Source organism: Scyliorhinus canicula, chromosome 20 (genome assembly GCF_902713615.1).
Source record: "Scyliorhinus canicula chromosome 20, sScyCan1.1, whole genome shotgun sequence".
NCBI classification, from domain to species: Eukaryota; Metazoa; Chordata; class Chondrichthyes; order Carcharhiniformes; family Scyliorhinidae; genus Scyliorhinus; species Scyliorhinus canicula.
In genome coordinates, this window is record NC_052165.1 from 54,380,887 (window position 1) to 54,402,991 (window position 22,105).

At 43.7% G+C, this 22,105-nt stretch overlaps 1 protein-coding gene across 8 annotated transcripts in view; it reads right to left on the reverse strand.

The window, feature by feature from the left end:
• The window catches only part of erc1b (ELKS/RAB6-interacting/CAST family member 1b), a 1,169,759-nt gene that overhangs the window by 183,271 nt on the left and 964,383 nt on the right, over window positions 1-22,105 (reverse strand). The window contains exon 19 of one of the 8 annotated variants that reach the window (XM_038780205.1): window positions 3,038-3,800. The exons of the other annotated variants lie outside the window; for them this stretch is intronic. Coding sequence (XP_038636133.1) covers window positions 3,741-3,800 — 60 coding nt within the window. The 3' untranslated portion in view covers window positions 3,038-3,740. Of the gene's footprint in view, window positions 1-3,037; window positions 3,801-22,105 lie in introns of those variants that run through there. 8 annotated transcript variants of the gene reach the window in all.

A 22,105-nucleotide genomic window follows, 5' to 3' on the forward strand; every position in this document is an offset into this window, starting at 1 on the left:
AAGTACCTGCACCGCATGGACACCGATTCAAGAAGGCTGCTCAGCATCACCTTCTCATGGGCAATTAGGGCTGAGTAATAAATGCTGGCCCTCCCAGTGGAGCCCACATCTCATGTTCAAATGTAAAAATGAGAAGAGCTTTCAGTTTTTCTGCTGTTATGCTGGTTTCTTTGTAATGCTTAGGTATGATAACATTTGGGGATATGGAAGAGCAGGTTTGATGTGCAAATGACTTGCAGGATCACTTTTTGACAAATCTGCATATTAGAATGGGGCAGCAAGCCTCACTCTAATGTGCATATTCCCGAGACTTTGGGATTCAACCCCTTCACCTCAGAGACCTTGGGCGAGTGCCATTCAGCACAGGTGGAATAGCACTCGTTGAGGTTCCCCAGGGGATCGGATGCCCCCAGCTGCATGCCCTTTCAGCAGGGTGGTGCTTTGGCACTGCCGGTGATGCCTGGGTACCTTGGCAGTGCCACCCTGGCACTACCAAGGTGCCCAGGTGGCCCTGCCTGCTGGCATGGGTGGTGCCAAGCTGGCATTTTTTGCACATGTGCGATCTGGTTGCTGTTGCCGGCATGAGTGCGGGGGCGGGGTGGGGATAGTCCCATATTGGGCGTCAGGGATTGTTTCAGGGGCGTTGGAGATTGGAAAGCCATTTAAAAATGGCATCTCGATCTCTCGCTACAATGGGGAGTTCCGGTAAACAGAGCTCCCCACTGTACAAAACGGGGCTGTGTGCAGCCTCGGCTGCGCATTCCCCGTTCAGGCCCCCGAGTCGCGTTGAATAGCCATGAGTTTCTCGGCACTGCGAGCGCTGGGAAACACACGGCTAAACGCACTCACCAGGGGACTTTGCTCCCTTTTGGGAGAATCGTGTTTTCAGGTCCTGCGAAAGCATGGCTTTGAATAGGAAATCGTGCAAACAGTCTGGATTTCAACACATTTGCGTTACAGCAGAATGAGGCAACATTAAGATGCCATTGATTAAACTTAGCAGCAACCAAATAGGAAGCTCAGAGCAGCAACAATAATGTTTGTACTAGCACAATAAGGAAATGTTGACGGGTTGAAAGAGATATAGAGAGATTGATGGAGAAGTGTGCAGCTGGAAGGGAGGGGTGGGGCCAATGAACTTAAGAATGTGGAGCTGATCAGCTTTTATCTTAGCCGTTTAGGATTGCAAGAGAGATCCACAGCATTCCTTCCAGATATGGAAAGAGTGAGGACATTTCAGATAGACCAATTTATTCATATAATTAAAACCTATTCAAAATCAGTAGTAATTTGTTGTTAGATTATTTCCGACTGCAAATAAAATCTGCTCACAAATTTAATTTATTTGCTACATGTCAACTACCAACTTTCAGATTAACAAAGCAGTCTTAAAATTTCTCAAATAATTTCCCTCAAGTAGATGTGTTTGCTTGGGGCGTTTTAAAATCGCAGGAGCAGGTTGAAAATATTAGACTAATTTACACTGAAAAAGACTGATGCAGCTTCAACTGGATGAGTGATTTGAGGTTTTTGTCAGCTTGCTTCTCCAGAATGCTGTCTAAATGTGGTGCTTTGTCAGCCAGATAATCCATAAATAAACTCACTCCCTACACAGTTCATTCTAAGGTTAAAGTTCACTTTAGGAGGGTCCACATTGCCTCAAGAAATCATTTCAGATGACCTGCACAGAGCTCTTTTGTGCGAAGTGCCCACTGACCTCACTTCAATTACATTTGGAGGACTCAAACTCTTGACAAATTCAGTTAATGTAATACACCAAAGAATGGTGTCACTCCTTTAAATTTTTTGCACCAGCCAAACATGAGCAATAACTTGAAGGGGAAACATGGAAACCTTATATACCCTACAATATACCTTTTTGCTACAACACATTCTGATACACCAGGGCCTTTCCTAGTTCTGTTTTGCTTCTGTAATAGAGAAACCTTGCGCCCAATGAATAAAACATTCATCTAAAAATATTTTTATGTTATGACATAAATTATTATAGAGGGGACCTACTTAACCATGGAAACGAGATAAAATATGCTCTGCAGAACATGTTGAACTAGTCAAAATGAATAACAAGTTTAATTTATATTTACACTGGGTACTGTTAGCCTCCCACCTGAGCAGCTACAGTATTTTACAAACAGCTGGAATAGACATTTTGGGCTGGACAAGTTGCTAAATGAAAGGGCAGTGACTTGCATTATTAGCTACATGGCCTAAATTTTCTGAGCAGACATGTAGTCATAAAATTACCACCTGTACACATTGATTAATTAATGGTACCAAAGTATTTAGTCTTACTGGCTAAATATACACATAAGTATAAAGTATAAATATAAGTCAGGGTGATTGGTATTGCTTTGTGGAGACAATGATTGTACAGAACTGCAATGATGGGAATAAGTACCAAATGCAGTGCAGACACTGGTCAAATGTCAATGGTGTGTAGGCTATTAAGGAGCATTCTTTTGGGCTGCACATGTTGCGGTAGATGCAACATTTTGTTTTTTGGCAGGAAATTGTAACTTTAATTTCAGCATGAATCACAGCTGTGAGCATTATGATGAAGCCATTCTTGGTATTGGTATTCTTCATTTTAATTGAAGATAATCTGAACAATGCTTTTTTGAAATGAAATTATTTTATGGTGGTTTCTGTGTTGTATGGAAAATAGAAATGTTATATGTAGAATGCAATAGTCAGGATTGAAAAATACAAGCTGTAACAGTACAGTATAGTGATACTGTATTCTCAGCACTATTTACAAAGTGCTGGTGCAACAATGCTGAATAATATCGGCGCCAATGATAATTATGAGCAACATAAGTCAAAATATCTTCAAAAGGAAGATATACGCCTTTGACCAAACTAAAAAAAAAACTTTGCATTTATATTTTTCACATCGTCAGGAAATTGCAAATCACTGCAGGGTTAACTATTTTTAAATATTGCGACTGTTCTTTTGTCAGTAATCGATGCAGTTGATTTGCATACAGAAATATCGTACAGGTGGTACTGGGACAAATGACCAGTTAATCAGACTCAATAAGGGAAAGGAGTGAAAGAGCGAGCAGACTGAAGCCCCTCTCTATCCAATTTTCTAGCCCTCCAAGGTGGAAGAAATAATTCAACCCAAAGCCTTCATAGCTACAGTATGAGTAGTCCTGAGAGATTCAAAACTAATGTCACAGATTTTGCCATGGGACTCAGCTGAAGATAATGCAGTGTCCTCCGCAGCTGACTCCATGGCGGTTTTGATGCCGTGGGCTGCAGAATTTCAAGACCTTGCTTTAGAACCCCACATGGGAGTACTGGAATCCACAACATTAGCCACCATGTACTGAAAACATCTGGGAAAACAGGGCAATTCCTCTCACAATCTCATCCTTAGAAAGTATTCCTTCCATGAAAAATGGCACTGAGATCCACATCTCTTCTTTTTGACAGCGAAAAGTCATGAACCAACCTTCCAAACAGCTTGATTCTTTGCTGTGCTGTCATCTGCTCTTCTTCAATTGTGCTCTATCCAACTCTTATGCACCTTCCTCTATTTCACTGTGTAACTCTCCTGGAGTGCCTATCTGGAAACTGATGATTGGCAGGGTCATGGGCAATGATGAAAAGTAGACTCTTCCTCATCACTCTCCCTCAAACTAAGTTTAGGGTAGTCGGTGGTGTAGTAGTAATGTCACTGGACTTGTAATCCAGAGGCCCCATGTTGAATTCTCTTAGAACATGGGTTCACATCCCACCACAGCAGCTGGTGGAATTTGTATTCGTAAAGAAATCTGGAATTGAAAAGCCAGTATCAGTAATTATGACCATTAAACCAACATCAGTTGTTGTAAAACTCCACGGTTCACTTGTGTCCTTTATGGAAGGAAAGCTGCCATTTCTGCCTGGTCTGGCCTACGTGTGACTCCATTCTCACACCAATGTCCTCGACTCTTAACTGCCCTCTGAAATGGCTGTGCAAGCCATTCAGTTCAAGGCAATTAGGGAAGGGCAAAAACAACGCTCAAAACCAATGAAAGAAAGAAAAAAATCTGACCCATCTGTTTGACTCAGAAAAAAAGACAAGCAATTGTTAGGAAGGTTTTTGAATGGCTATGAAGTATGCGCTCATTTCCTGCACTCAGCCAGACAACATTTACATCAGTTATGAAGTTGAAGTGACTCAAGCAGTGAGACAAGGAGTGAGGGCTGAGAAAAAGTAATGAGAAAATCCAGAGAAGCCTTCAGCTTCCACAAACTTCTCATGGATTTTTAAAAAATTTACTCAAGATGTACTTTCTGTTTAGAAAGTAAATTCATAGTCCTCCACACTTCCTGCTTATTCTCTTCTCCAAGAAATCTTTTAAAACATCCCTATGTTGTCATGTGAGAGTACCTTTACGAAATGCATGTTTAAGCAATGTACCTTTAAGAAATAGGGCAGCTAATATCACTGAAGTGATGTCAGAGTGTGGGTGGAGCTGGGTTTTTAGCTTAGCCATTTTGCAGTGTTTAGTTTAAGTTTTGAGGAAAAGAGCTTGGGTGTCTGTGTTTGCAGTGAGCTGGATCTGCGGTGATCTCTGCTAGAAAAGATTATCTCTGAATCAATTGGGTGATTTAAACTCATAATAGTAATGTCTTTAACCTTATGTGTTTCTGTTTAAAGGTGTTAAGTCTTTTGGAGGTTTGAAGGAACATTTTGAGGGATTATTTTGTGTTGTATTATTTTAAGTAAGGGGTGTTAAGGGATCCAATGTTTATTTAAGAAGGTTAAGTTGAATTCATGGAATAAACATTGTTTTGTGTTTAAAAACCCACGTGTCCATAATTGTCATACCACACCTGGAGACCAAGCTGTGTGCTTCAAAAGCAACAATACATAAAAGGGAGGGGTTGGTTGAACTCCATGAGACATTTTGGCATTCTGAAACCGCCGCTCCCATAACAATGTTAACACTCTGCTATGCCATGGTATAACAATGCACGTTACAGACTTCTTTAGAAACACAAAACTTACTTATTAACAAGAAAACCTGTAGAGACCAGCTGCCCCCTGATTGCCCTAGAGCAGCCCACCGGCAGCCCCAGTCCCTACATGTCTTCTAGATGTCTTCTGCCCAAGAGAGGATTCCACCCTCTGGCCCACACTTGGCCCCAATTGGTCCCTCAAGATAGATGACCCACTTCTGCTGCATTGCCCTAAAGGGACAATCATCACATCCCTCCCCTTTTAACTCCTTTATATTATCTTCAATAACTAAGTTACTCAGTCTTGAAATCTAACTAAAGATTATACACACGAGTTGAATAATTATAAATCAAGTCTTTAAGGGTTTTTCTGTATCTTGTAGAGTGTTGTAATTCTGTAGTTTAAGATGCTTCCACAAGATCGACATTAACAGGAACTGCAAAAACGGGTCCCTCTTCTGGCACAGGCAATTCATCACTACTTGCTTCCACTGAGATATCAGTTATGTATATAACAGGTCAATCAGGTACTTTGGTGCTTACAGATTTGAAAATATTTCTTGATGGCAACACTGACTGCTGAAGCATCTTTCAACTCCTCATCTGATCAGTATGTTTACAAATGATCCATTCCTCCATGTCTACTGGGTATGACAGGTTACAGAGTCAGCAATTCCAGGGATCTAACTTGATCCACTACTGAAGTTTCACATTGTGACACAATGTCACATTATGTGCTTAATATGGGGTTTTATTGTTGCAGTGGGTTAGGGTGAGGGTTAGGGTTACCTCCAGTTAATTTCACATTGCCAAGTTTCCTTCTTCAAGCTCTTATTCTCCTGATTTAATTCTTCACTGGGCTTGTTTGTAATTTCTAGTTGCTTTTTCATGGCATTCAGCTTATCCTTACTGTCTCATTAAGCCCTCCTTTTAAAAAAAAAAAATATTTTTGTTCTAGGCTTTTCAACAAAATATAAATACACGAAATATCAAAAGAACAACCAAAGAGCATTAGAAGAACATCACAGCACCCCGACAAACACCCACAACCCTCCAGCCCCCTCCACCACCCCTCCACCACCTTCCCATTTCTAACCCCCTTACTTCTCCCACAAGTCCCCCCCTCGCTGACCCCTCAATCCTCCTTGAAGAAATCGATGAACGGTTTCCATCTCCAAGTGAACTTTTCTACAGACTCAGCAGAGCAAACTTCATCTTCTCCATCCACAGGAATTCTACCTGGTTGCTCACCCACACCTTTGGCAGCTGCGGGTTCCTCCAACTTAACAAAATCCGTCTCCGGGCTATCAGTGAGGCAAAGGCCAATGCACCGGCCTTTCTCCCCAGCTGCACTACCAGGTCTTCCGCCATTACTAAATATCTTCACCTCTGGATTTGAGGACACCCTCACCCCAGAACCTTGGACATAACATCCAAGAACCCCTGCCAGAACCCTCTCAATCTTCGACACGTCCAAAACATGTGGACAGGATTCGCAGGCCCCCCCCCCCGCGCACTGCCCACACCAATTATCCACCCCCTCAAAAACCCGCTCATCCTCGCCACGGTCATGCGGGCCCTGTGCACCATTTTAAACTTGATGAGGCTTAACCTCGCACACGACAAGGGCGCATTCACACCGCAAGGCCTCACTACATGTCCCAGCCCCCACCTCCTCTCCCAACTCCTCCTCCCATTTGCGCTTAACATCCTCAACCAGGATGCCCCCTCTCGCCATCAATTCCTTATAAATATCCAACACTTTCCCCTCCCCTACTTCGTCCTCCGACAGAAGCTTATCTTGCATACAGTGCAGAAGGAGGCCATTCGGCCCATTGAGTACGCACCAACCCTCTTAAGCCCTCACCTCCACCCTATCCTTATAACCCAATAACCCGTCCTAACCTATTTGGACACTAAGGGCAATTTAGCATGTCCAACCAACCTAACCTGCACATCTTTGGACTGTGGGAGCACCCGGAGGAAGGCCACGCAGGCACGGGGAGAATGTGCAGACTCCACACAGACAGTGACCCAGCGGGGAATCAAACCTGGGACCCTGGCGTTGTGAAGCCACAGTGCTAACCACTGTGCTACCATGCTGCCCTTGCAGGACCAGAGGCAGCAACCCTGAGAAAGACGGCATCTCTCTCCTCACAAAATCCCGAACTTGTCGGTACCTCATCCAATTTCCCTTAGGCAACTCAAACAATTCCTCCAACTCCTCCAGCCCTGCAAATTTTCCCCCTACAAACAAGCCTCTGAAGTGCTCACTTGCCAACACCTCTAGAATCTCATATCGAGTCTCGCCAGCAGAAACCTATGGTTAGTGCAAATAGGCACCGACAACGACGTACTCTCCAACCCCAGTGCTGCCTACACTGCCCCCACACCCTCAAAGCCAACACCATCACTGGACTAACGGAATACCTGGTTGACGAGAATGGCAGTGGCACCAACAACAATGCCCTCAAGCTTGTTACCCTACACAATACTACCTCCAGCCATCCCCTCACCGCGCTCTCCTCCACAACCCATTTCCTCACCAGCATAATGTTTGAAGCCCAATAATAACTTATCAAATTGAGCAATGCCAGCCCCCCTCTCTCCCCCCCCCACCCCCCCCCCAGCTCCAGAAAAGCCCACCGCGGGGCCTTCCCTGCCCGCACAAACACCGAGATCAACCCATTGACTGTACTCAAAAATGACTCAGGGGCAAAGATAGGGAGGTTCTGAAAGACGAACAGAAACCGAGGCAGCATTGTCATTTGTACTGTCTGCACCCGCCCAGACAACGGGCAAACACCCCACTTCCTAAAATCCACCTTAATCCCCTCTACCAATTGGGCCAAGTTCAATCTACGCAGCTGGACCCAGCTCCGCGCCACCTGGATACCAAGGTATCTAAAGCTCGTCCCCACCACCCTGAACGCCAACTCCCTTAATCTCCTTTCCTGCCCCCTAGCATTGATCTTTCTCATATTCAATTTATATCCCGAAAATCAGCCAAATTCCCCAGTATCCCCATAATCCCCCCCAATACAATCCAACGGGTCCGAAGTATATAACAGATCATCTGTGTACAGTGAAACCCTATGCACAACTTCCAATCCCCACCTGCCCCCCCCCCCCACCCCCACCCACTCAATCCCTCAACGCCCTAAGCGACATTGCCAGTGCCTCCATCGCCAAGGCAAAAAGCAACAGGGAGAATGGGCACCCCTGTCTCTTCCCACCGTCTACCCCAAAGTACCTTAAGCTTACTCGGATCGTCCGCATATTTCCCACCGGTGCCTTACAGAGCAACCGGACACAATCCACAAACCTCGACACCTCAAACAAATAAGCCCACTCCACCCGATCAAAAGTGTTCTCTGGTTCCATCACCCCACCATCTCAACCTCCTGCCCCCTCCCTCCACCGAAGGCATCATATACACTGCGGACATTTCACAATAACTACCCTCCTTTCACAAAACACGTCTGATATTCCCCAATCAACCCAGGCGCGCAGTCCTCAATCTACGATGCATGCATCTTCGCCAATAGCTTGACATCGACATTCAACAATGATATCGGGTGGTGTGACCCACACTGCTCCGGGTCCTTATCCTTTTTAAGAATCAGGGAGACAGAAGCCTGTGACAAAGTAGGGAGGGGGTACCTCCCATTCCCTCACCTCATTATACGCCCACAGCAGCAGTTGTCCCAACTCCGCCTCAAACATATTAGAAAACTCTACTAGGAACCTGTCCGGATCTGGGGCCTTCCCTGTCTGCATTTCCCCCATGTCATTCAGCACCTCCTTAAGCCCAATCGGGACATCCAGGCACTACATCCGCACCTCCTTTACCTTGGGAAACTCCAAACCATCCAGGACACCTCATCTCCTCTTCCCTGCCAACAGTGCCTTGTCCATTATGGTGCAGATGGGTGAAGTATGAAAGCTCCTTGGTCTTCGTCCTCCCACAGGTCTGCCCCCTCCCCTATGCGCTCCATGAACCCCCTCAGCTCCCTAGCCACTGCTGACCTTCTCAACGACTTCGGACTCAATCAGTCCAGGCTCGGGACAGGACCGTATTAAAATGCCCCGCCTTTCATCAACCAGGGGATATCTAAATCCAGAATCCTCTGCTGCACTCGCCTTATAAAATTCATATCATCCCAATTCAGGGCATAAACATTAACCAGGACCGCCGGCATCCCCTCCAGCTTCCCACTAATCACCACATACCTATCCCAACCCCTCCCCCCCAGTCCCCCAGATCGGCCACAATGTACCTCAAATGCTACCCTCTTATTGACCAACACTTCAACTCCCCTCGTCTTCATATCCAGCCCCGAGTGGAATACCTGCTCATCCATCCCTTCCTCAGCATCATCTGATCCCCCAACTTCAGTTGCGTCTCCTGCAGAAACACCACGTCCGCCTTCGGACTCCTGGGATGCGTCAATACACGTGACCATTTAACTGGCTCTTGCACATTCCACATGACCAGCTTGGTCAGGCGGCTCCTCGCACCCCTCCCCTGCCGATCAGCCATACCCCTTCTTGGGCTAGCCCTCGGCCCACGTCACGCGCCCTTCCAGGCCCGCCCTCGGATGTCCATCGCCATCTCGCCCTTCCCAACAGCCCCCCCCCCCCCCCACGTCTTCCTATTAAGCCCTCCTTCTTAACATAATTTTGTAACTTGTTGCAACTTTTTTTGCCGTCAGTCATTTCATCTTGTTGTTTTAATATCTTCTCAAAAGCTTTACGGGGGGGGGGATCCGCTATTGAGTTGGCTGATCAGCCATGATCACAATGAATGGCGTAGAAGGTTTGAAAGGCCGAATGGCCGCCACCTGCCCCTATTTTCTATATTTCCATGCTTAATTCTTTTTGCTGATGCCCAGCTCCTAGTTTCTTTTGATTCTGGGTTTCTTCTGTGGTGACCCCATCATTTTCTTATTGGACATATACATTTCGCAAAGGAACCTTAATTTCTACTTGTCTTAGCTCCAGCTGAACACATTCTGACTTCACTATTGGTCAGGTCTGTCTCCGAGTGTTGTTTCCATTTTGCAATTCTCTCATTTCTTTTAATTTTGTCATTTATTGTCTTTCGTTGTCCTCCTTCTGGGGTCTTTCATTTTCTCCTCTGAGGTCTTTGTTGCTTATGGATCTTTTTTTCAGAGTTTCCCTCGATCCAGGATCTTCTCCAATTTTCCTGTCCATTGCCGTTTGTTTCTTCTTGCAGTTGCTGCTTTAAGTCCATTACCTCTTTAAATACATTACCTCTTTAAGACTGTCAACTTTTAAAAAACAATTGTGAGCAGCTGCCGGTTCTCCGTCTCCATTTTTCCCGTGCTTTTCAAGTTTTGGTGTGAACCTGCTGCTTCTTTTTCTTTTACTTTCAAAACTTCTCTGTTTTACGAATGTAAAGCTCTCTCAGAGTTCTCTTCAGTTTTGCTTGCTCCTGGCGATTTGGAGAGCCTATTTCCCCCCTACTTTTGATCTGCTCGTTTCTTTTGTTGCTTTCACTGCAAGATCCAGCTCTGGCCGTTTGGGACCTCTGGCTTTTCTAAAACTTAACTTGTTTTTTTAAAGGGGTTGAGGACATCTCCTCATTTAAACAATTTAGAACTTGGTTTCCTGCAGACTCTCAGTGCAGAGACCGCTACCCATCCCCCATAGACTGCTCGGGAGCCTGGTAATCTCAGCAACTTCATCTTTTCATGCTTCTGGAGAGCTTGCTACCTGGGACATTTTTCTTCAATCACTTAAAACACTCTTTTCTCCTTTTTCTCTATTTTTCAAAAAAAAAACTTTGCAGCAACTCTTTGTTTTTCTTTTAAACTTCAGTTCCACTTTTCTTTGAACACAAAGCCACAGCTCTTGCTTCTTAGGCATATTTCTCTTCATTTTTTCCCCTATATATTTCTAAACCTCTGAATGGTATTGGCCAATCCAGGCTCATTCCGCATCCGCTCCTCAGGGTCTGGTCTCAACATCTCAAATGGTCTATTCGCCCAAAGACAGGCATTTGGGTGAGTGCTTTTCTTCAGACTTTGATTAAAACAAGATATTCACAGGGGTTGGGCCAGAGGCTTTGTCATCACAATCCATTTTATCCTCATCGCCAAATGTAATATTGCACTTTGCAGACCTCTTTAGAAACAGAACTGATATTTATTAGTAAGAAAAACTGTACAGAGGCCAGTAGGCGCACCCCCCCCCCCCCCCCCCGCCCCCCCGCCCCTCCCCAGCTGCCCGAGAGCAACCCCTCTTCCCCAGTCCCTAGGTGTCTTCTGCCCAAGACAGGACTTCAGCCTCTGGGGTGATTACTCACTCTCGGGCCCAGTTGGTCCCTCAAGACAGGTCACCCTCTCCTGCTATGTTTCCCTTAAAGGGACAATCACCACACATGGCCACTTGTATAATGGATTGATTTGTCTCTCGCTTAAATTATATTGAAGCTCATTACAAATCTTGTGGTACTGTTTTGATTGGGGTTCTGTATGGTACGATTTTCAAATCATTATGACATTAAGGTCCTATATTACGACGGTGACAAACATTAATCCTGTTTCTCTCTCTAAATATGCTGCCACCACTTGGCTTCTATATTTTTTTTCATGTATTTTCACTTTTTAAAAAAAGTTTGTTTGACAATTTGTCATACTAATCAACACAAACCAGAACAACAGAATGCAAAAAAATCACAAGAAAATTTAAAACTAAAAAAAAAACCACACACTTAATTAACTTAAATATCGAAACTAACCTAAACACCCAACAATTGACGGTGACTAAATCCCTAAAGAAAATCCTTAAATCTTAGATTTAACCTCCCCACCGACCCCCTGATGGTGAATTTGACTTTCTCCAAGTGTAACAATGACATTAAGTCACCCATCCAAGCAGAGGCACTGGGCAGAGTGGGAGACCTCCAACCAAGCAATACTGTATTCACCTCCTGGCTAGCAGCGAAGCAAAGGCAACAACACCCACCTCTACCCCATACCGAATCAGCGGACAATCCAACACCCCACATATGGCCACCAATGGACACAGGTCTAAATCACATGGAGTATCTCTGACATGGTATTAAAGAATGAAGCCCAGAAGGTTACACGTTTGGGGCAGGACCTGAACATATGTGTGTGGCTAGCCGGGCCAAGAGAACAGCGATCACACCTATCCTATCATGTATTCACACTTGATAAATTAAGTCAGTTACCAGCAAACAAACTCTCTGAATTGAAATAAGGCGTGGAACATTGCATGATAAATTGCTCCCTTTCATCAATGTCTGAAGGTCAGCAGAATTTTTTTTAAAGTACAAATAGTTAGTCATTTGAAAAGAAAGAAAAACTAAGAATCCATTTGTTGCACTTTACATTACTGACTTCTACATGGGTCAGAAACAGGTTTTAATATTCTAAATCAGTATTTCCTTTCAAAATCTACAGTATATTGAAAGTTGGTTCTTTCAGGTCAGAGGCAGACTTACACCTTTGGGGGCCCCACTTTGCGGGGTCCCACATCACACATCACCCATTGACATCAAGCCCCGCCCCCAATTGCATCAAGCCCTGCCCCAAAGATGTCAGGCCCTGCCCACAATGATGTTGAGCCCGGCCATAATGACATCAATGCCCTCCTAGTAACACCCACCCTTAGCTCACACGATACAGAGCACAAAAACCCCAAATCATTGCTTGAAAGACTGCTGTAGTGTTCTTAACTTATGACAACAACAATCCTGTACCAAAGATAAATTATTTGAAATGCACAATATGCAAAGCAAAGAAATCCCAAATCACTGCTTGACAGACTGCTGTAATGCTCTTTAACTTATGACATCAATAAGCCTGTATGATTTGCTAAATTGAAGTCCAACCCTATCTGTTGTCAGCATGATGGTAGAGATGGTCAATATTGTGATCTGTGTGTCTTGAGGCGAGCAAACATGAACTGGCTGATGAACAGCGGGATGGTGGAATCAGTCGATGATATGACTGCAGCACAGCAGGCCATTGCAGGACAGAATGAACCAGAAAAAGTCCCCTGCAGGAGCAAGTACTCTAATGAAGTGGAATGTTCATTCCAAGTCTAACATAATTGATGTTGATAATTATCTGGCAGATTTCTGTTCTTTAATTGTCCAGAAGAGTAAGAGGGGACTTCCTGAATGCTAGTAAAGAGCGATGGGAGATGGTGGTTACTCACCAATTATAACTGCCTGCTTGTGACTACCAGCCATTACATCAGATCAGCATATGTTCTTCTCTTGAAGAACATAAATTGGGACAGGAGAATATGGTAGAGGGACAGATTTTTTAGATTTTCTTGCTTCATCAGTTGTTTGCAATCCATGGCTTGGATGGCTTTTCTTCTGCGTATTTTCTTCACAAAATCGACAATCATGTCATCATAGATAAATCTTGCAAGGGTGCATTTTCAATTGTCAGTATTGCTGAACTTGTCAAATGTTCCTGACTCATCATACTTCACACATAATTTTTCACTCTTCAATACAGAGAAAGAGGCCGGGATTCTCCCGCAATGGCGGGACGGCCCGACGCCAAGAGCGGCGCGAACCACTCCGGCGTCGGGCCACCCGGAATTTGCAGAATCCTCCGCACTTCTGGGGGCTAGGCCGGCGCCGGACTAACCGGTGCCGAAGGGCTGCCGTGGGCCGGCGTGAGTTGGCGAATGTGCAGAACCGCCGGCGTGTTCTGGTGCATGCGCAGGAGGTTTCTTCTCTGCGCCGGCCATGGCGGAGCCTTAGAGAGGCCAGCGCGGAGGGAAAGAGTGCTCCTATGGCAAGATTTGTGTCTCTGTCCTCCTAGTAGAATTCAATTAACCTCTTATTGAAATAGCTCTTAAGCATTCTCATCCAAACTTTTGTTGAAAAGTACGCAAAATAATACAACAGCCCTCTTCAGAGATTCACTTTCAATCTGCAATTGCATCATTATTGCGTCACAAATAACATTGACAGTCTCAACAATGATCTTCTCTTTCCCTTTTAAAGTGCTTTCATTGGACATTGGCCTCCCAGTTGTGTGTTTCTCGGTGGTGCGCCATTCATTGACAGTGGGTTTCTCTGCTCCTGCCACTTTCAATGAGAATTCCCATTGAAGCCACTCCACATTGCCAGGAAACCTGTGGGCGGAGGTGCACTGCTAGCAGGACCAGAGAATCCTGCTAGCAGCGGATGGCCAGGTGGAGAATTCTGGCCATTGTCTCTAGTTTCATCAAAAAATAAATTATTGTGTCGTGTATGCTTCTCACAATCAAAGGGACATGTATTCTTTGTTATTGTTAGTGCTCCTGAGGTATAATCATTTCAAATTTCTGTGACAAAACTTCTAACTGAAGCTAAAAATTGTGAAGCATTCATTGAATTATATCAAGATTTTGCAGAGATTTGCTGACAGCATTAATTCTTTGAAGTAATCAAAACAGTAAAAACTGCAATTTTGTACTTTTCAAACTTCTTTGCTCAGGATTTTGCTTGAGATTTCACACGTGATTTCTCTGAATTTCCTGTGGTTATGTTTGAAAAGCATTCCCTTATATCGAGAAAGTTCAGTCTCAAAGCCAGAACAGCATCTGCACGCGCAGACCACCTGGTATCACAAATTCTCTTGACCATCAAATGTTTTCCATGTGCCTGTTCCAATTGTGATTGCAGCATATTGCACCAATGTGTGGAAACTGAAAGGAAGGCCTACAAGTTTTGAACAGAATTTTAAAAATGTACAGCAGCCTCACACGATTCAGCTGCTGCATTCCAGATTAACTTCAAGGAGTGATTGGAACATGGGATGAATAATATAGGTTGGCTTGTAGACTTCAATATTTTCCTGCCATATTTGCAGCATTATCAAAGCACTGTCCATGGCAATTTTTGATTCTAAAATTTGGCATCCAAAACCATTGTCTCCAGGCACTCAGAAAGTGTAGGATTGTAGCTAGTCACAATAGAGAAATCGATCGACAACTTCATCATTGCTGGTCACATATCTTAAACTCAATGTTAATTTGTTCACATTACTCACATCTGTTGGGCGGCATGGTGGCACAGGGGTAAAACTGCCTCACAATGCCAGGGACCCGTGTTCGATTCCAGCCTTGGTTGACTGTGTGGAGTTTGTACGTTCACCCTGTATCAGTGTGAGTTTTCTCAGGGTGCTCCGGTTTCCTCCCACAGTTCAAAGTTGTGCAAGTTAGGTGAATTGACCATGCTAAATTGCCCCTTAGTGTCCAATTATGTGCATGTTAGGTGGATTGGTTAGGGTTATGGGGATAGGGTGGGGAGTGGGCCGTGGGTCAGTACAGACTCGATGGTCTGAATGGCCTTCTTCTGCACTGTAGGGATTCTATCTGGTGTTGAATCGACTATTATGGAATAGTATTTGGCATCTTTGACTTCATTAGTGAATTGTTTTTTGAGCTGATCTGCCATTATAGTGATGAAGTCATTGTAGGTTCTGTGCGTTAAAAGGTTGTTCTTTTCTGAGCCACAATGTTGATAACTTTTCAAATGCTCTTTGAGAAGCTCATCAAATTCACTGAGATATTCAAGGCAGGTTAAAAATTTCCCTCTTCAACTTGTCACTGTTGACTCTTCATGTCCTTTTAGAGGTAGTCCCAAGGAAGACAGCAGTTTGACTGTGACAAAAACACGTCTGAAGAATGAGCCGAACAGCAAATCTAGAGCTACTGAGGTTTCGATTGGTGTTCCTCTGGTGTTCCCACCACAACAGTCGTCTCGCCGTATGAGACCCCCCCATTTTTGATGCTTAAATTTGGCATAAAAACCATTGCCTCGAGGCACTCAGGAAGTGCAGGACTGTAGCTAGTCAAAATAGAGAAATCGATCTACAACTTCATCATTGCTGGTCACACATCTTAAACTCGATGTTAATTTGTCCACATGACTCACATCTGGTTGGGCGGCATGCTGCAGCTCTGTGCGTTTCATTGAAAGTTTGCCAGAAGTATGTGTGTTCATCTTTCAACTTTTGAATCTCCTTTTCCTCGAGACCCAGGTGGCATTCAAATAATCTTTCAGGTCTCTATCAATGGTTAGCTGGAAGACCACATGATTAGCTTGTTAGCACTTTCTTCCCACATATTGTCCTAATGCACATGGCTGAGATAGGAAGAAACTGCTGAATGATGGTGTGTTGCGAAGAAAAAGATCACTTTCAAAAAAAAGGAAGAAAATGTCTCTAATGTTATCTGGGATAACAAGCCAAAGGTAAACATTAGACCTACATCTTGCCGTGATTATTTTCATCACGCATCTACATCAGGACACTGTATCAGTAATGATCAATCATCTTGCAGCAGACTAAAATACAAAACAGATTCATTCACAGATAGGATCATTTGCAGTGACAAGTAACACGAGCAAATTGAGATTGGTCCCAATAACATAGCATTTTGAATCAGTTCTTGCGATAATAGATCAATGGAATGGATTTCTTTGAATAGTGTACTTTGCAAATCTTTAAAACAAATGATAAACCAAGGCTTCTCAGAAGGAAAACAGCTTCCAACCCCTACCAGCTAATCCTTTATACACTTGCAAGAGCTGGGGCTTTGCTGGATTTAGTTATGAGTAATAAAATAGATCAGGTATGAATTCAATGTTGGTCAGCACTTCAGCAGTAATGTCTATAATATTGTAAGATAAGTGGACTGCTCACCCCAGTTCAACGCCGGCATCTCCACATCATGTCTATAATATTGGAAGGGTTAAGATACAAATGGAAAGACAATAAGCTCTAAAAATAAGGGTGTCAGGCTGAAAAAAGGGCAGAGTTTAGGCAGATGAGCAGGAAGCTAGCCGAATTGAAACAGAAAGAGTGATTGATGCACAGGAGTATAGGACAACAGTGATTTTTTTTAACAAGATGGGATGGGTTGTACAATAAATATATTGTATTTACAAGAGAAAACCACTTCAAATTTTAGGATTCTGTGAATAAATAACAGTTAAAGTAAATTAAAAATTGAGTAAGAGAACACATGGATCCAATAGGTATGATTAAAAATTAAAAATAATACAATAAAATAATCAAATAAGTTAAAGCAAACTAGGAAATATAAAAAAACAGAATTATACAATACACAATTAAAAAGATAATTGATAAACATGAGTCAGGACATCGCCAAGAAGAATGAATGGTGAGTTGGATACAAATGAAAATTTACAGAAACATTCAACAAGTATTTGCATCAGTGTTCACAATGCTTGAGAAGTGTTAAATTCTGTATTGGTTAAAAGCAAAATGAGACATAGAATAAACAAGTGGTAGATCAGCTGAATTAGAACACAGTGCTGGTCAATGTAATAGACATTTTCTAAAAGACAGACAGCAATTACAAACCAATTAGTTTAACAATGGTGGTCGGAGAATTTGTAGAACCTTTGATTAAAACATGAAATTACTCTAAATCTAGATAAATAAAAACTAATTAGAAACGGCCAACATAGATTTCAGAAAGGGAGATTGTGCTTGAAAAACCAGATTGAGTTCTTAGAGGAAGTGGCAGAAATGGTGGATGAGGTAAACAGACTGAGTGCGTTATCTGAGAGACTCTCACACAGGGAGAGACTATCAGAAAAGCTTATGTGGAATGGAAAAAGAGAAGGACAGCAAATTGGTTTCATAGAGGAACCTGTGACTAAAACCCAAATTACATGTGGACCAAAGCAGGTAGCGGTGTCCAACAGGGTTCTGTTCTGAGACTATGGCCCAGATTTTCACTCTGGTGAAACGGAAGAATTTCCAGCTCTGCGAATTTGACCTTTAATAATGGATCAGATTTCCATTCTGGTGAGGCTGGATTATGGTTGTACCCACTGCCTCCCGGATTGAGTGCAAAGGCAGGCTGAGTGAAAAAATGAATGGTGTTGAATGAAAAAAATTAAGAAACAGTAAAGCAATAAAACAATTACTGTCCACTTACAGCTTCTTTTGGACTTCAGAATTAATGATACATTATGCCTCCTATTTCAGCAATGTCTGTCAATGTGAACATCACTCGTTTCATCCAGAAATCCAAACTATGTGCCCAGTGAATATAGGGCCAGATTTTCCCCTCAACAGACAGCCTTCAGCCCTTACCTCGATCCTTCCATACACATTCACCACACTTCATCCATGTAAACCTATGCCAGTTCGTTCCCATATCCACTATCCATGGCCCCATATATTCCGATGTTAACCTGTGCCCTTTTACCTATCCCCATTGCCCCTCTTACCCCATTATGCCCACATCTCAAGGCCCTTTTATAGCTACGATACAAACTTATTGCCAACTTATGCCAATTGATCACTCCACACCCACCCTTTGCCTTACCCCATACATGCCAACTCACCAATGACATCTTTTGCCAGTTGTCAGTTCCTTGACAGTTTCCATGGGCTTATGCACTTACTACACATAATTATGTTTACTTTTAACAATCCCAAAGGGTGCCTTATCTCCCCCAAAGGGTTCCCTACCTCTCCAAAATGGTGCTGTACCTCCCTCAAGGGTGTCCTGGGACCAGATCCAAAGGCTATCCAAATGAATCCACCAAGTTCAGACTTTCTCTAATCTGTACACTTTGTATTTCACACTCCTGACCTACCAAAATCCCACTTCAGTGGGGGAAGTTGATGATTTAAATAGCTGGGTACTTGCACGAACCGCGCATGCGCAAACCCCGGTCCTACTCCAGTCCCTCCCTACATGCGCAAATGAAACATGCCTGGTTTGGGTGTGAGATTTAGGATTTGAGGCTTTTTATGGGATTTTCACCTCGACGCAGAGCCTCTCAGTCATGCCAAAAATTGAGGCCTACATTCATTCAGCACCTGGTTTGGATTTCAGGATGAAATGAGTGATGTTCACATTGACAGACGCTGCTGAAAAAGGAGGCAGAGTGAATCATTAATTCTCAGGACTTAAGGAAGCTGAAAGTGGATAGTAGCTGAATAGTGCAAAGGGAAAAAAAACTGGCAGGATGAATTTAATATTAGTAAGTGTTCAGATGGAACATTTTGGTAAAATAAAGTGGGGATAATGTTGTATTTGTTATGTTACTGAACTAGTAATCCAGAGGCCGGGTGTAATGACCCGGAGTTAAAATGTCACAGTTAGTTGGGAAATTTAAACTCAGTTAAGCGAAACAATAAAACCAGTACCAGTCATGATGACCATGAAACTAGTGAATGATCAGAAAAAACAATCTGTTAGCCTAACTCAGTGTGGATATGTGTGACTCGAGACCCAGGGCAATATGGCTGACTCTTAACTATCAACTCAAATGGCACAGCAAGCCCTCAGTTATATCAAACTGCTATGAAAACATCCAATGTAGATTAAAACCAGATAGACCACCCAGCATTGACCTCGGACTGAAAACGACAACGGCATACCAAGCTCAGTCAACAACCCTGCAAAATCCTCCACACTAACATCTGGACACTTCTGCTAAAATTAGCAGAGCAATAGCATGACATAGCCATACTCACAGGATCATGAGCCAACATTCCAGACCCCATCATAATCGATGGGTTCTGTTTCACTGCTGGGACAGACCCACCAGAGATGGCAGCACAGTCAGGTGGGAGTCTTCAACATTGATTCTGGATCTCATGAAGGTTCGTAGCATCAGGTTAAATATGGGCAAGGCAACCTCCAGCTGATTGCTACCTAGTACCCTCTGTTAGCTGATTACCCAGTGCTATGTTCAACATCACGTGGAAGAAGCATGGAGGGTAGAAAGGGCACTGAAACAGTTTGAGCTGGCTGAGGCTGAGTGGATATAGCTACCGGACAGGGTGCACAGCCGGTGATGAGCGAACTAATTCAAATGAAACACAACTTGATCTTGTTACCAACAATCCATCTACTGAAGATGCAACTGTCTATACATTATGGATTGACCACTCTGTCCTTGAGGAGGTGAAGCATTCATGCTGAGGACACCCTCTATTGTGTTGTGCAACACCATCATTGTGGTACATAACATAGATTCAGAACAGATCTAGCAGCTCTGAACAGGGCAATTGTGAAGCACTGTTGGCCATCAGTAGCAGCAAGATTGTATTTCACCACAATCTGTAACCTCATGGCCTGGTGTATCCCATTCTACCATTGTCCCAACCGATGAGCAGTGTAAGAGATCATGCCAGGGCTACAAAGCATAAGTCAGGAGTGTATAGGAATACTCACCACTTACTTGAATGAATGCAGCTCCAACAATGTACAAGCAGCTTGAAACCATCCAGGACAAAGCAGCCTGCTTTATCAGCACCCCAACTACCAGTTTAAAGATACACTCCAGCACTGGTACACCATGGTTGCTGTATGTACCATCTGCAAGATGAACTGCAATAACTTGCTAAGCTTTCTTCGACAGCATCTCCCAAACCCATGGCCTTTATCTCTCAGAGAAACAAGTTGTAAGGTAGCACCACCAAGATTCCCTCCAAGCATAGATCATCCTGACTTAGAAATACACTGCTGTTCCTTCATCATCATTGGGTCAAAATTCTACCTAATAGTACTGTGGCCTTAACTACACCACATGGACTGCAGCAGTTCAAAAGGCAACTGTCACAACCTTCTCAAAAACAATTAGGAATGGGAAATAAATGCTGACCTGACCAACAACATCCACACCATTGAATGGGGAAGAGCAGATGGATTTGTGGGTTCTGGTTCAGAAAGCATTGACAGCATCTCAACTAGATAAAGCCATTTAAAAAGCTAAAGAAATAGTAGCCTTTTTATTTTACCCTGAAGTAAAAAACCTGTTTTAGAAGAACCATAGAATCCCTATAGTGTGGAAGGAGGCCATTCTAGTCTTCACCGACCGTCTGAAAGAGGGCCCCACCTAGGCCCACTCCCCCGCCCTAGTCCCATAGCCCCACCGAGCACATCTTTGGAAACCAAGGGGCAATGTTAGCATGGCAAATCCACCTAGCCTGGACAGTGGGAGGAAACCGGAAGTAGCCCACGCACACGGGGGAAAAGTGCAAACTCCACACACAGTCACCCAAGGCCCAAATTAATCCGGGTCCTTGGCGCAAGACAATTTGCCATGGTCCTACTCCCTTTCACAATTGCCATCCAATTAATTTTACAGGGCAGTAGATGTGAAAAGAATAGCATGGAGTTTGTTTGTGATGCCCTTCATATGCAAATATCTTCTGCAACATAAAGAATGACACCTATAAAAGTGGAACTGTACACCATCAGCAAAGGAATTGGCTTCAAGAGAGAAGAAAAAGCACATCGGAAGAAAGGAATTAATTCAAAGCAGAGTTCCAGCAATCCATAAAGGGATCAATAAAATGAGCCATGCATGTGCCTGCTGCATGAAAAGGAAACCATATGGTTTACAAATATATTATGTCCATGATGCTTCCTTACACAGACGAACAATAACTAAAATTGGACTGCTATGGCAAGTGCCCTTTACTTTGTTTCTGCGAGGATACCAGGAGCTGAACATAAGATGACTCTTTTTCTGTTTATCTAATTGCTGAATTACATATTACAAATTAATCTCTCAATAACCTTTTGCTCTATATATCGAGCTTTTTACACTTTGAGAATAAACCTTGTAAGCTGATGGGAAGATTGGAGGATCAGCAGGTTAAATTGCTGTTGATTTCTCTATCTGTATGCTTCCCTAGATATTGTAAGGATGTCTTGTGGCACAGTGGTAGTGAGTCTGGGCAGAAATTTCTCAAATAAAGGCAGTATAATTTCCGAGAAAATTGGTGTGATTCCCTCTGGCCCTGGCGGCACAGTCCGCATCGCAATCTTTAGGCCTTTTGAAATTTTGTTTCCCCCACTTGAAAAACTGAATTGCCCGACCCAGGGGGGCCATCTGAGCACTGCAATCAGTCCCACACCAGCTGTTCACAATAAAGCCAGGAGGATGGCAGCCAAGAAGCCAGCTCCATGATTTGCTGAAGGGCAACTATCTACCCTCAGATTGGCAGGAGACGATTCAGCATGGTCACGAATCCTGTGTAGGAGAGGGTGGGTGAGCTTATTAGTGCCAGCAGCCAGACCAAGAGGAAGGGAGTGCAGTGTCGGAAGGGAGTGCAGTGTCAGACGG